The 14,519-nt window shown below is 29.6% G+C and overlaps 1 protein-coding gene across 1 annotated transcript; it reads right to left on the reverse strand.

Moving 5' to 3' along the window:
* Positions 1-3,493: 3,493 nt before the first annotated feature.
* Positions 3,494-7,302, reverse strand: LOC103834371 (probable BOI-related E3 ubiquitin-protein ligase 2). Its single transcript, XM_009110437.3, has 2 exons — positions 4,397-7,302; positions 3,494-4,317 (listed from the first exon to the last, which is right to left on the reverse strand). Exons 1-2 carry the CDS (start codon positions 4,643-4,645, stop codon positions 3,811-3,813), a joined length of 756 nt encoding a protein of 251 aa, XP_009108685.1. The 5' UTR covers positions 4,646-7,302; the 3' UTR covers positions 3,494-3,810.
* Between the last annotated feature and the right edge of the window lie 7,217 nt (positions 7,303-14,519).

Genomic DNA, 14,519 nt, shown 5'->3' on the forward strand with positions numbered 1-14,519 from the left:
GATTTTCAAATCCATTAAAATACATAAACCAATAACATCCCTAGTTAGCTCTTGTTGATTTAGGAGGTCAGTTTTGTATAAGATTTGTATCAAAGACTATTATTGTATCATGGAGATATACAGAAATTGCTTTGTATGATTACAGAAATTATATGCTATGCTAAACTGGTCCTACAATATGTGGAAAATAATGGGCCGGCCCATGGGTCCATACGTAATCCACATAATTACACACTATCGTTTTTGTGAGCTTTGAGTCGAGTAAAACCTATATGCCAAAAATTGGGTTTAGACCGATCTTTGTTAGATTTACAGCATTTCAAACCCAGACTCTAATCCGTAATTAGAAGACAAAAAATTCTAGTAGTAGAGCAATTGACACGAAACTTCCCACAAACTACAAGGCTACAACAATTATCTGTCCAACCCTAGATCAAGACCCTGATTGATGTCTAAAGATTTTATATTTCTTCCAGCTAAAAGTGATATAAATGAAAACAGACATAAAAACTCTTTGATAGATGTGTATATATATAATTAAATAAAATTTGTATATATAACTGATAAACACAAACTAGAAGAATATTTTTAATGCAATGAACTTTATTCTATGAACACTAGTAGTCTTGGGCAAAAAAAAACCAGAACTGAAAAACCGAAAGTCTCAAATACTTCAATGGTCCCTATATTTCTATATCTAAAATTATTAAACCGGAACCAAATCAAGAACTGAACGGGACCCGATTATCCGGAAAAAATAATTCAACTTTTTGATATAAGGTAAAATGTTATCAACCCCACTCGAATACGGATTAGACATGAAGAGTGAGAACATTGTTGTCACCAATCTAAGTTATCTTTTATGTACTCTCTTATATTATAAATATATATAGTATCTTATATATTAAAACAGAAGTCACAATCTTCATTCATGTGTGATTTTTTTTAAAATGGACCTAATGGATCTATTCATAGAAATTTATACTATATTTTAATTCAGACTAATAATAAATATAATTTTAAAAATATTTTAATCATAGTATCTTTTGATATCTTTTCATTTTAAATATAAATATATTTATTTTAAAATTCTAACAAATCTGTTTTACAAGATTTTTACAAGATCTTCATTTTTGAAGTAGTTAAATATTTTCACTAATTTCAAAATTAGTTTAAAATATTATTATACATTAATATATTCAGTTATATAAAATGAAAAATAAAAAATCTATAATATTTTAGTTATTATATAATCATAATCAATCATATTAAATTAAAATTATTATATTGATCTAAATATAATAAAATTGTATTAAATTTATATATTTATATATTTTATTTTCGTAATTATAAAATATTTATGTTCAAAAATAAAATCAAATATGTTAGTAACATGGGTTAACATTATCAAACTATATAATACATGTATAAAAATTAACATGTATTTCTTTAAAGTTAATAATATAAAATCTTTGTAACTACTTTAATCATAATATATTTTCATTTTAAATATAATATATATTTATATATTATATTTTAAAAATTCTAATAAATCTGTGTAATATTTAAATAATAACTTAATGTATTTTAAGTTATCGTTTAAAAATGAAAATAAATAAATTATATCCTATTTTATCTACTTTTATAGTCATGATCATGTTAAAATATAATTATTATACTAAAATAAATATTATAAAATCATATTCAATTGATAAATTTATAAATTTTACTTTTATAAATATAAACTATTTATTTAAAATATAATATGATGGTAGAACGACTTAAAATTAAAAAACTATATAATACATGTCTAAAAATTAACATATCTTACACTTTTATATATACAGTAATAAATTATCTAAAATGAATAAGTATAAAAATATTGGTAAAAAGAAATCCAGTTTTGAAATACGGGTCAGAATTTAGCATAAATTAAATATAATTTTTTTTTTAATATATTTTTTTATGAATATATTAATTTGCTTAATAACTAAATGCAAATACAATAAGATAAATATATAATAAGAAGTGGCAAATACATAAGGTTTAAACAATTAATTAATTATAACATGTAAATTATAAAATTATTGTATTTGAAATAGTTATATAAATATTTAAGTATATGATTAACATTAAAAATATATACCACTTATGTTCTAAAACAATAATTTATGTATAGAAAAGTGAAAACAAACACCCGTGCGGTTGCACGGGTCAAAATCTAGTTTCTATCTTAAAATACAATAAGTATTTATGAAAATAACAACTTAGTGACTCAAACTCTAAATTCTGGTTGGATTGACAAATATACAAGTGTGTAACCAATAAACCACTTAAATTAACATGTTAACTTAATATATTTTGTATATATATTTAATTCACATATTAAATGGGTACCCAAAACCGATCCGAAACCAAACCGAAATCTCATAAATACTTGTTGGATATATATAAAAATGATTTATCAGATGTACTCGGAACCAAATGGTTCATGCCCGAATGCCCATGATTAAATACTAGTAAAATATAACAGTACATGCAAGGATAGTTACTTTAGAAAAAATCAAAATCCTAATAACCAATATCTTTAGATAATAATACTAATAAGAAATACATTTGTAGAATATATGGAAAGAAACCTGTTAACCAAAAAACAATATGGACAGAAATCTATCACAGTTGGGAAGAAATCTACCACAGTTGGCATTCATAACTATCTCAACTAAGAAACGTCAAACGTAGCGAGTTATGATAGATCCTATAACTTCTTGAGTTGCAAGTTAATCGACTAATGATACACAAAATCTAACATTGTAAAACCTTATAGTAAAAAACATAGTAGTGTAATCTTATAGTGTCCTATTTATTGACAAATTGAAGGGCGACTATAGCATAGTACACTCTATTGTAGACCATATATCTATAACTAGATTACTATAGTCATAGGTATTAGAGGGGATCTAGAAATCATAGGGTAGCGCAGATCTGTCCAAACAGAGATCGAGAATCCATTGGAAGAAGGCTCAAGTGTCCAATGAAACATGTTTCTGTTTAGGAAAGCGTGAGAACTCAATCCTATGGCAGGCCAAACTCTGATGCTCCCCTATTTTTCATTAGAAAAAACAAATGTTGAAATAAAAAGTATTATAGTGCTCTCTTCTCACTGTACTATACAATTGATTATTGAGCAACCCAATACTAAGCGTACAACTTCACCCAATAAGGGTGTCTACGGACTCTACTCCCACCTCCGTTCTCCATTTTATTGATGAAATTCATTTTCTTAATTTTGTTCACAAAATGAATATTTATTTCTTTTATGCAGGTACAAAAGTCAATAAAATGTAAAAACATATGTTTAAATAAATTAGATTAGCATTACTTGATAATTATTTGGAAGACCATTTTATATGGAAATGTTTATTAATTATTTGAAAAATAATGTTCACATATATGTGAAAACCTCCGTCCAAAAGCAAAAATATATATCAAATGATGTCCTAAAATTATCATTATATAAAAATTCATTAGATAAAAGGTAAAATATGAATTATGTTCATCAAATCCAGCTGGATTTTTTCCTTTCCATTGATCCAAAAAACAAACAAAAGAGGAATTTACCAAGTCTTTTTTTTTTTGGAGCAAATCCTTTCCCTAGTCTAACTTTCCTTTTTCCCTAAACTTCTCGAAAAACACAAAATCAACCTGCCACGTCATCGTCCCGGTGTAAGAACCTCTCCGTTCACCGGTGGACCGGTCTTAATGGCTTCTCTACCAATTTTTCAGAGAAAGAAAGGAAAACAGTTTCCCTTAGAAAATAAACGCCTCGATTCTATTCTTCTTCGGGGCACTACACATCGGACAAAGAACAAGACCGTCCTCGCACCCCGTGCAGCAACAGAGATGCCTACACGGCAGAAACAGCACTCTTGTCTCTCCATTAGACCCACAATTCCAGCAACAACTACTCACCTTCTTCGCCGCAAAATCATCTCCTCCGCAGCACGACCCTTCGTCCTCCACCGCCATGGCTTCGTTATGACACGTGGCGGCTGCGGCTCTCTCTCGAGCCTGTTCTAACGTCGAGTTAAGCGTCGCGACCATCGCTTCGTTCTCACGAGCCATCCTCTGCCACGTTTGATTCTCCATTTCCATTTTCCTCAACAGATCCTCGAGCTCCATGTTCTTGCTCAGGGCTCTCGACATCTCTTCCTCCTTCTGCGTCATCAAAACCAAAGCTTTCGCCTCCATCTTCCTCAACATCGTCTCCATCTCTTGCCTCCTCTGTTCTTGCAACGCGTATCTCAACCTCTCGTTCTGTTAAAAAGACGAAACCTTTATCAGTACCCATGTTTTAAAAACCAAATCTTTTTGGTAAGATGATATGATTACGAACCTGGACTCTGATGAACTGGTCGATCTCTTGCTTCTGTCTCTCCATGTAAGCGTCTAAAACGCTCTGAGAACGATACTGTTGGTGTTGAAACAGAGCATGTTGGTTCAAATCTTTCTGCGACAGGAGATTATGGTTGTTCATGTACGACTGATCGATTCCGATTCCTCCATTGTTGTTGAGCAGAGACCCGCCAGTACCGATTTGGTTCACGTTCGAAGCGTTGTAATGCAACTGCGCTTGTATCGCCATCTCTTTACCGGCCAAAACAGAGGATATAAGCTTTGTTTGTTTTTTTATCAAAGAAAGATGAAGCAGAAGAACAGAGAGAGAGAGGAGTAGAATCGATGTTTAATACTACAATGCATGTAACCTCTGCATCAAGACCACCTTATAAATATATATATGTTGATTTGTATTGATGGGAATCGTAAAAAAGAAAACAAAAAGATAGAGAAAGAGAGACTTTCTTGGGTTAATATTTATCTGACACTATTATTATATATAGACAATTAAGTTTCTGTTTATTTTTTAAAAAAGAAACGACGTACACATGCTGATTATGTGACTGAACTATCTTTAAAGGTCAGAGATTTTGCCAGAGCCGTTTTGTCTTTTATTTACCTTTTTTAATTGATTCTTTTCTCGGCCTTTTCGATAATGTGAAAAAGATATAAGTCCAAGTGGAATTATTGCAGGGCACAGATTGTTTTCCTTTTGATTTATTTTAATTTTCTCTGATTGTTTACTCTGAATTGGTCAGTTGGGTCATCTGGAACGCCTGAATTATATGATTTTTTTCTATTTTTTTACCACTATTTTCTGTCTTTTCTATTTATGAATTAATTGTAAAATTCTTAGTCAAACGATGGCTATTTACCCATTATTTTGTTCTAGAAAAGGTTAAGCCATTGTATGCACAGAAAAACAGCCATATAACACTATTGTTACGAATAATTGACGTTAACTTTTTCTTGTTACCCACAACCATAGGCTTTAATGTAGATGTGCACAAGAACAAAATTGGGAAAAAAACAAAACTTAGATTGCTATTTTATTTTACAGCTCAAATATAGAATTTTATATAAATATATAATGTGTTGCTGATATATTAACAAAACTGAAGACATTTGTATAGTAAATTCCAGAGACATTGACTTTTTTTTATAAATTATTTGGCTAATTTCTTAATAGAAATGTGGCAGATCTAAATTTATTATTTTATTCAATGAAATCATAATTCCAAAACGCTTTAGTTGACCACTATTTTTTTCTGGTCAAATATGGGTTAGCAATTTTTTTTTTAACACACGGGTTAGCAATTTAAACTGAACTTTTTTAATCAAATTTAAATTTTAAACTGAAATAAAAACTCCTTTTACCAAATACTAACTTTATTAGTCTTTTTTTGCGCAACATTTTTCGTAGTCTGATTACGAAATATGCGATGAATAAATGAACTCTTATACTAGAAATAAATAAAGCAAATCTGTTGGAACGTTACCTTCTGAGCACCATGGAAATTTGAACTTTGAATATATAATGGAATGGTCATTGGTCTAGCTAAGTAACAATACTTAATGTCCCTATATGACTGAAATTGCCGGTTTCCTATGATTTAATGTTTGCAATTTGATTGTGTTTACTTTGAAATGATGAAGGTTTTGTAAATACCATGTAACTTTTCTGGGGAAATAAAAGTTAGCACTTTTTTAAGATAGATCTCTTTTTCAAAAATTTAAAGATACTTCTCATACAAAATGAAGATATCTAAATTTTTGCGCAACTTTTTAAATATGAGTTGAAATTTTGATTAGTAAACCACACATAAAACAGATAAGTTTTGAACAATGATTTAAACTTCATTGGATCAGCCAGTCGGACCGATTGAACTTTACCTTTAGAAAATGTTACTTAAGAGCTGAACTTATAATGATCGATAAGTTTTTTTAAAATATGGTTAATATACTCCCTCTTTTTCTGAAAGTAGGATTTTTTAGATTTATTTTTTGTTCTAAAATGATAGATTTTCTAAAATTTTAAGGTACTTTTAGTAGTTAATGTTGAAAAATTGTATACTTTTAAGGAACATTAATTGAAAATATTTGAATTGGTTAAATACTATTGGTTGATATTTATTGGAAAATATATAGTAAAATAAATAATAAATTCAAGTGTAAAAAATTAATTTATTCTTAATATGCGTGAATAATCTAGAAAATATTTCTTTTGGAAACAGAGAGAGTATAATTTAATGGATTCTAACATTCTTAGTAAACATAATATTACTGGTTTGATGATTGTTTTAATGACAATATATATTATTGTTATTTAAAATATTGTTTTAAATAATTTTATTTTTGATCAACCATTTTTTTTTATCAAGATCAACCAAATTTTATAAATGAAATTAGGCCAAATCTTACGATGAGTTCGTATTACAGAAAAAAACTTTTACTACACAATTTGTATGCCTATTTTGCTCTTTTGGAATGAGAGAAAATAAACAGAAACTTAAAAAAGATAGATTTCTAATATGCGGAAGGACTCCATAGAAATTCTTCATTTTGATAATCGGAATAAAACATTACTGAACGTCTCTAAGAAGATTAAAATAACAAAAACTCAAGGTTGAACTTTCATGTATTATGTTGTAGGAGTAAGCTGCATATTAAAACCAATGGGCAAATTTCCGTTCCCATTATCAGCAGAAGCGAAGGCGGCGCTGTTCAAGTGGGTGGCATCAGATGTGAAGTTTTCTGCTGGGTACGTTTCAAATCTATCAAGATGTGTTGAGCAGGGACAAAAGTTTTCAGGGATGAAGAGTCATGACTGTCATGTGTTTATGCAACGACTACTACCATTTACTTTTTCGGAGGTACTTCTAAATAATATTCACCAAGCAGTTGCAGGTAACAAACTACTATAATTACTTCATGTTATAAAATTAGTATATATTACTAGCTAATTCCTTGTACATTAATATTTTCATGCATATGAGACTTTTTCATAGATCTAAGCACACGTACCTTAACTAAAGATATCGCCAGACAACTTGATGAGAATATCCTCATCTTAATGTGCAATTTGGAGAAAAAAAATATCTCTGTCATTTTTTTATGTCATGGAACATCTAGTTGTCCACCTTCCATATGAGGCATTGGTTCGTAGACTTGTTAGTAACGGATGGATGTATCCTTATGAGCGATCCATCAAAACATTTGAAAGGAAAAGCCAAAAATCTTGCACTAGTGGAAGGTTCAATAGTGGCTGGGAGTTTGACTGAGGAAACATCTCACTTCATGACGTCGTACTACTTTGGGTCACAAGTCCGGACACGGAAAATGGCTCCAAACAAACATGGTGACGGTGGTGTTATGCTGACATATGTTGTACCATGTGTTCTTGACATATACCATCAGATTGGACGTCTAGGTGGGAAACTCAAAGAAGTTTGGTGGTCGAGTACAGAAGACGCTTACAGTGCCTACACATACATACTCCTTAACTGCACGGAAATGCAGTCATTTAAAAGGTAATTATTTTCGGTATGAAATTTAAATTATCAATTATATACTTATTTCAATACTAACTTGATGATCTTTTGCAAAACATCGAGTTTGTTGACCCGAAGAAAAAAGGAACGGATGGTTGGGGTTGGTTCAGTGAACGATGTTTCGAGGGCGAATGTAGGTCATGTTGCTGCAAGGGAGGAAAATGCTTAGCCCCGGAAAACTTTGTCGAATGCCAACACCGTCATGGCGGAGAAGAGGACCCATATGATGGCGATGACGTCGATCTTTGATATCATGGCGGATGCGAACCCGACAATTGCGGAAAGGTGGAGGACGGTACATCCGAACATAAACCCCAACATCACACCGAAAGAGGAGGCGGAGCTAGGGCGGCATCCCGAACGCCGTAGTTGAGAGCTACGTGCCCTGAACCTTTTGATTTCATTTTCTCGGCTTGTAATATATTTTAGATATTAGCAACTTTTAATATATATGATTTTTATTTTAATTTCGAATTAAAATAATTTTACAAAAAAATATATTTCATGAATTTATAATTTAAGACAATTCTTTTAAATGAATAATTTGTAACGTTAATTAGTCGTAAATTAGTCGTGCAATTTACGACTAATTCACGTCAACTGTCGATGTAAAATCGTCGTAAAGTTACGACCATTTAACCTAACTTTTACAATTACTTTTACGACAGGATAACGACGATAATTTACGACTATTTTACGACGAGATGTGTGAACGTAATATTATGTTTACCTTACGACGAATCGATTTACGATAATTTATAGACTAGTATTGCGCATCGTAATATTTACGACGATTTATGGATTACGACGAGCTACTAACGATGATTGTTGAATTATAGTAAAATCGTCGTAAATGGGGATTAACCTCCTATTTTTATTGTAGTGAAACCTGATGATGTAGAAGCATTAAATTATCCTTAATTAAATCACAGGACAAATGAGTTTTCCACGATTTCTGCCTTTTTGTATTTCTTAATTTTATGGATGTAATAGTTGGTATAGTAATTTTCATATGAAACTAGTTACAACTTTCACTTCACGAGTTGAAAAAAACTGAGATTTTAGAAATCAAATATCAGAATGTGTTAAACCGTCTAAGCTAATTAATTTTTGTCAGCAGGTTCAAGATATACATATTTCACTTAAATAAGGTTTAGAATTTAGCACGCAACATGACTACATGAGTAAATGCAAATCTAATATTTTTAAGTCGACAAACCATATATTTTCAATCATTTAAAACAAGTTAATAAATAGAAAATAGTTCAAACATCGTATCCTAGAAAGAAGGAAAAGACAATTATAAGAACATCTCCTAAAAGATTTTCTATTTTGAAGTTTCCAAAACTCTATATTTAAAGTTTAAAGGTATTATTCTCCAAAATCAAAACTTTAAACTCAACTTTAAAACTATTTATATTTTATAATATGGACCTTATATTTTTCATAACTAATTTGAATTCATAAAACTTTTGTAAATAACTAGCACATATATAAACATATTACAAGAATACTAATAAATAAAATATCCTATAAAAATTTAAATAAAAATAACTTAACATTAAACTTCAAACAAAATACCATATTATTCCATAAAATAATTTTCGTAATGCATATATGATCTATTAGTGCATTTTAAAGTAAAAAGAGCTCTCCTCATTTTTACTTTGTAGATTGCGAGCTAAAAGTTGTTGAAATCGGGTGATATTGGTATTTGTAAATACATAATATCCAAACAAGAAAGTAAAAGAGAAACATAAAATATTGCTAAGAGACTAAGTTTTTTTGATGATATTAATACTCGTGAATATATTCGATATGAACAGTAAAAAATTGTACAAAAAAGACATCAAAGACAACAACAACAACGATCTTCACTATATAAAAAAAATTGGACAATATTTGAAAATTTTGAAGGTTTCGGATCAAACTTACCTGACTATTAGTGTTGTTGTAATATTTAAATTTGTGTTATAGTTATGCCTTCATGTAATTTTAAAAAATCATTTTTGTTAAGTTTCTTTTGTATGTTATTGTTGTCTAAATCTAATTTAAAATATTTTAAATCTTATTTTAAAGTTTTTAATTTTATGTGTAAATTTTAAAATCTGTAAACAAAAATTAAAATATATATGATATATAATTTTTGAAGGATTAAAACAATAAACAATAAAATATTTATGAATCATAAAGATGATGTGTGATTGTAGGGACCAAAATGCAAATAAAAATATAAAACTTCAAATTTGAAAATTTGAGTAATGAAACTTAAAATATAGAGTTTCACTCTACAAAACTTCAAATTTGAAGTTTTGAAGTTCCTTTTTGAAAAGCAAGAAGCTTTATATTTGCAGTTATAGAGTGTATTTTGGAGATGCTCTAAAAAGTAACAAGGGATAAGAAGTAACATGGGTTGACGTTCGGGATAATCCATTCGGATTCATTCGGTTCACTTCGGATTTTTAGTTTTCGGAGTTAAAGATTTTGTTACCATTCGGTATCTAAAAAACAATATATTACATATTAATTTGAATAACATATGCCAAAATATTTTAACTTTAGGAAAATTCTCACAAATACAATATTTATAGTAACATTTTTCATGTTTAGGGTTTAGAGTTGAGGGGTGGGGTAAGGTTTTTGAAATGTGAAATTTATGACTCTAATAAATATATAAATAAAAATTTTAAAATATATAAAAATTTTAAAAATAGTTCAAACATAATATTCGATTTTCAAAAAGAATTTAAAAAAAATCAAAAAAAAATTATAAAAAGTTTGGATTTGAAAATGTATAATTCGAAAACTTTTTTTTTATAAATAATAATTTAAGATATCTTCGAAAATGTTCCTTTAGTGGTGGTAAATATGAAAAGTGGTACCATAAAAATGGCAAACATGAAATTTTTCCTAAACGTAACATATAAATTAGTCTAACTTGATTATTTGGATAGTTAATCAATAAATATTTTAAGTTCTACAAAAATCAATAGATATTTTAAGTATTTTGGTGTTTTGAGTATTGTTTAGCTATTTTAAACATTTATTTTTGACTATTTGAATCTATTTCTAAGTTTTTTAAACAACTTAAAAATATTTTATATATTTGGATATTTTATTTGTATTATATATATGAAATATAAAAATAATTGATATATTTAAGTATATTAATTTATTTCGATACATTCGGGTACTTGAATTCCGGATCGGGTTCGGTTCGGATTCTATAGATTCTAAAATTTTGAACAAATTCAGATATTTAATCAATTTTGGTTCGGTACTATTTTTAGATCGGATTCGGTTTGGGTTTTCAGATTTGTTTTTTTTTTCAGCCCTGAGATGTAACATGTAAAAAGACAAAGAAACGCAAAGAAATATTAGATGTGCATTGGTAAGTCGTCGTCATGAATGAAATGTATCTGTCTAGAGACCTGGAAATACACGTTTCTTCTAGTTACATTACAAAGTCATTTTTGAAAATAAATTCACTGTATCGTTTCATCCATATCATATTTGATAGTTTAAGAGGAAGATAACTTGACCGAAACCAAAACAATGAATAACTAGTTTTCCAACTAAGCAATATCGGGAAGGTTGTAAACTAGTCATAGTTTGAATATATATATAGACAGAAGAAATAACGTAGGGTTAGATACTAATTAGACACGCAAAAATTAGTATAGAAATGTTGCTTTACAAGAGTGTTGCGTGTAATCCATGCATGACCTCAACCTCAAGTTATAAAAGATAATAAAACATCAACCTCAAAATCGTGAACTTTTTCTGTAGAATTATAGTTCTTGTTTAAAGTTTCTATTGAACACTTTTTATCAATTAAAGTTCAATGAATAAGACCTACTTTAATGTTCATGTGTCAAGCTCAAACCGTAGATTTTTGACACTAGGCTACGTATATCTTTCATGGTGCAAATATACCAAATCGCTAATCTCTGAGACCAAACTGTACTTCAAATCTCCAACTGAAACACCTAATCAAAAATAAACTTAAAAATGCCTTATACTAACTGGGGAATTGGTTCACTGATATACATATCACCGATTTAGGTGGAACAAACACTCTGTTACATCCGAAAGTATATTAAATCTCAATGCACCAGTAAAAGCTTAGCATTTTAGAATTAGGAAAATTTAGTTTTTTTAGATATGTATGTATTCATAAAAAAAAAATATTGGATTTTAAAACTGCTATAAATATAAATATAAGGGATTGTAAAATTATTCATTCACATAATAATATACAAACCCTAAACGGTTATTTGCCAACGTTTTGCTTATTTTACTTTCTTAAGTTTTGATTCACGTTTGTTTATAACAGGCTCCTAAATTAGAAGCATAAAACACAAGGTAAATGCAAACTATAAATAAGTTAATTAAATGATAGTATTCAAATGATTTTCTGTTTGAACGTCTTCGATGGGTTGGCCTTTGGACGGTAAGAAAGAAAACATGGAGAGAAGGGTCCATATTTATGAATTATGACATAATACATGCTAGAGGAATAGAGCAAACCATGTGAGATTTTTCAACTATAATGTCTCCTTTTATAAATTACAATATGATTTGGATATTGAGTGGCTTGAGAGACATTTGTTGGCTATTATTGCCATCATCCGAGTGTGTGTCGCCTGTTTCTTGGGAGGTGGATGTGTTGTATTGTTTCCCTCGCAAATAAAATAAAATCCAATTCCTGAAGAAGATAATAAAAGACAAAACGCACGCAAAATAAACTTTCCCCAAACTCCCACCTCTTGTGTGAGCTGGAAATAGTTTAATATACCCCAAATACTTAGCAAAATTGTCGCCAATTGTCTCACTTTAATCTCACTTTCTTATGACTTGGTGATTAGTAATTACTATAAGCACATATGATGCAAGTCTCTGATATTGATGATTTAGGGACGCTGCTAAACTCAAAGGCATTGTTAGGTCGAAACGTTTTTTTACCGAATGTTCGGGGGCCAAGAGAAAGCTCCAGGTATATCTACAGGGTATCGATAAGAAAGTTTTGAAGATAACACAAGCAAAGAGTAGAAAGAAACCATAGAAAATGATAAACATGTGGTTTAACCACTTAAAATAACCAATAAATTTCTCATGTAGTTGATACTTGATATATTAATACATTTTTTTTTTTTTTTGTCATCATATATTAATACATTTGATTAAATGAAACACGTACGTTTTGTTGAATTTATATATATAGCCACAATTAGTTGTTTACTTTTTTTTGTCAAATTAGTTATTTACTAAGTGGAAAAAGATATGTGGAATTTCTAGCCACCACTGGTTATTTACTAAACCGAACAGGATTTATCTAAACATTGTCGCATGGTCTCAAGCTACCAACCATCTTTGAATGCTATCTACGTATGCACACCTTTATGATGTAATTTAAGCAAATTTTTGTGTACCTTGATCAGTTTAGTCAGGTGAAAATTGAATACTGATAGACATAATGAAAAACGACAGTTTGACAAAAAATGGTATCAAAGATCTAGAACATCGACCCAAATCCATGATTTAGATATACATCAATATATTAAAATATAAAACTTATCATTATCTATAATGTAATATTCCATATTAGATTAAGAATTAGGTTTAGTCATCTCTATATGCATATTGTAACTGAGGATGAGCAAAAGAGAGGATCTCGAATATTTCGTGGTTTGCGGTGAAAGCAGACATTAACCTAATTTGCTTTTGAAAATCTTTACACTAAACGACACCAAACCCGACAACTTTTTTGCTTTTTTTTTAATATCAAATTAAGCTAGTAGCTTTACTCAATCCGTGTTTACTAAGAAATTTCTTTAAAAGTATATGTTGCATAAGACAAATGCGTGTATTAACAGTACAATACTATGCAGTTGGCTGCACATAAAAGTCTTGCATTGCGTTCTATAACAATTGTCACATACGCATCGTGATACACCACTCTCATTTCATTTCCATGCAGTTCCCGTGTTTGCCGATTGGTCCAATTCCACACCATTAAATAGCTTGTCGTACCCAGTATAACTGCTCCATCACTCCCCTCCATTGCTCTATGTTCTTTTCTTTCCTACATTATCGCATATGTAGGCTCCACGGGAACTTTTAAAATCCAGTCCGAAGCCAATGAATAAAGTATTGTTATCTTTTCAATTTCTTTAAAATAAATAAATGTAACATTATGGTTAAAGTTACTTATTAACACCAATGAGGTAGGTTAGAACATCTTTAATAGAAGAACACATGTTAGAATAAAACTCTCAATCTCTATTTTTTTTTTCTATTTTAGAGATCTCTTTTATAGAGATGAGTTGGAGATGGTCTTAGTGATTATCTATACTATACTAAAAGGGATTGAGGGAGTCTTTTTAAGCTATCCACCTCAGCCAATTAAATCAACTAATCATATGTTATCAAACTGCCATGTCATTTTGTAAAATCCACATCATATTTCTTTGAAAAAAATGAAACTTCACGGACGGTTTGCTGCTACTTCTTCCGATTTTCTATTAGTATTAGCTGCCTACACAAACCAGAAAGCCAAGAGTTTCTACC

The sequence above is a fragment of the Brassica rapa genome, chromosome A08, assembly GCF_000309985.2.
Source record: "Brassica rapa cultivar Chiifu-401-42 chromosome A08, CAAS_Brap_v3.01, whole genome shotgun sequence".
Classification (NCBI taxonomy): domain Eukaryota; kingdom Viridiplantae; phylum Streptophyta; class Magnoliopsida; order Brassicales; family Brassicaceae; genus Brassica; species Brassica rapa.

Excerpts from the sequence above, each read along its gene's own strand:
- LOC103834371 (XM_009110437.3), bottom strand. The coding sequence starts at position 4,645 with ATGGCGATACAAGCGCAGTTGCATTACAACGCTTCGAACGTGAACCAA. Across the intron at positions 4,318-4,396 it reads ACCAGTTCATCAGAGTCCAG|AACGAGAGGTTGAGATACGC; the intron begins GTTCGTAATCAT and ends TCTTTTTAACAG.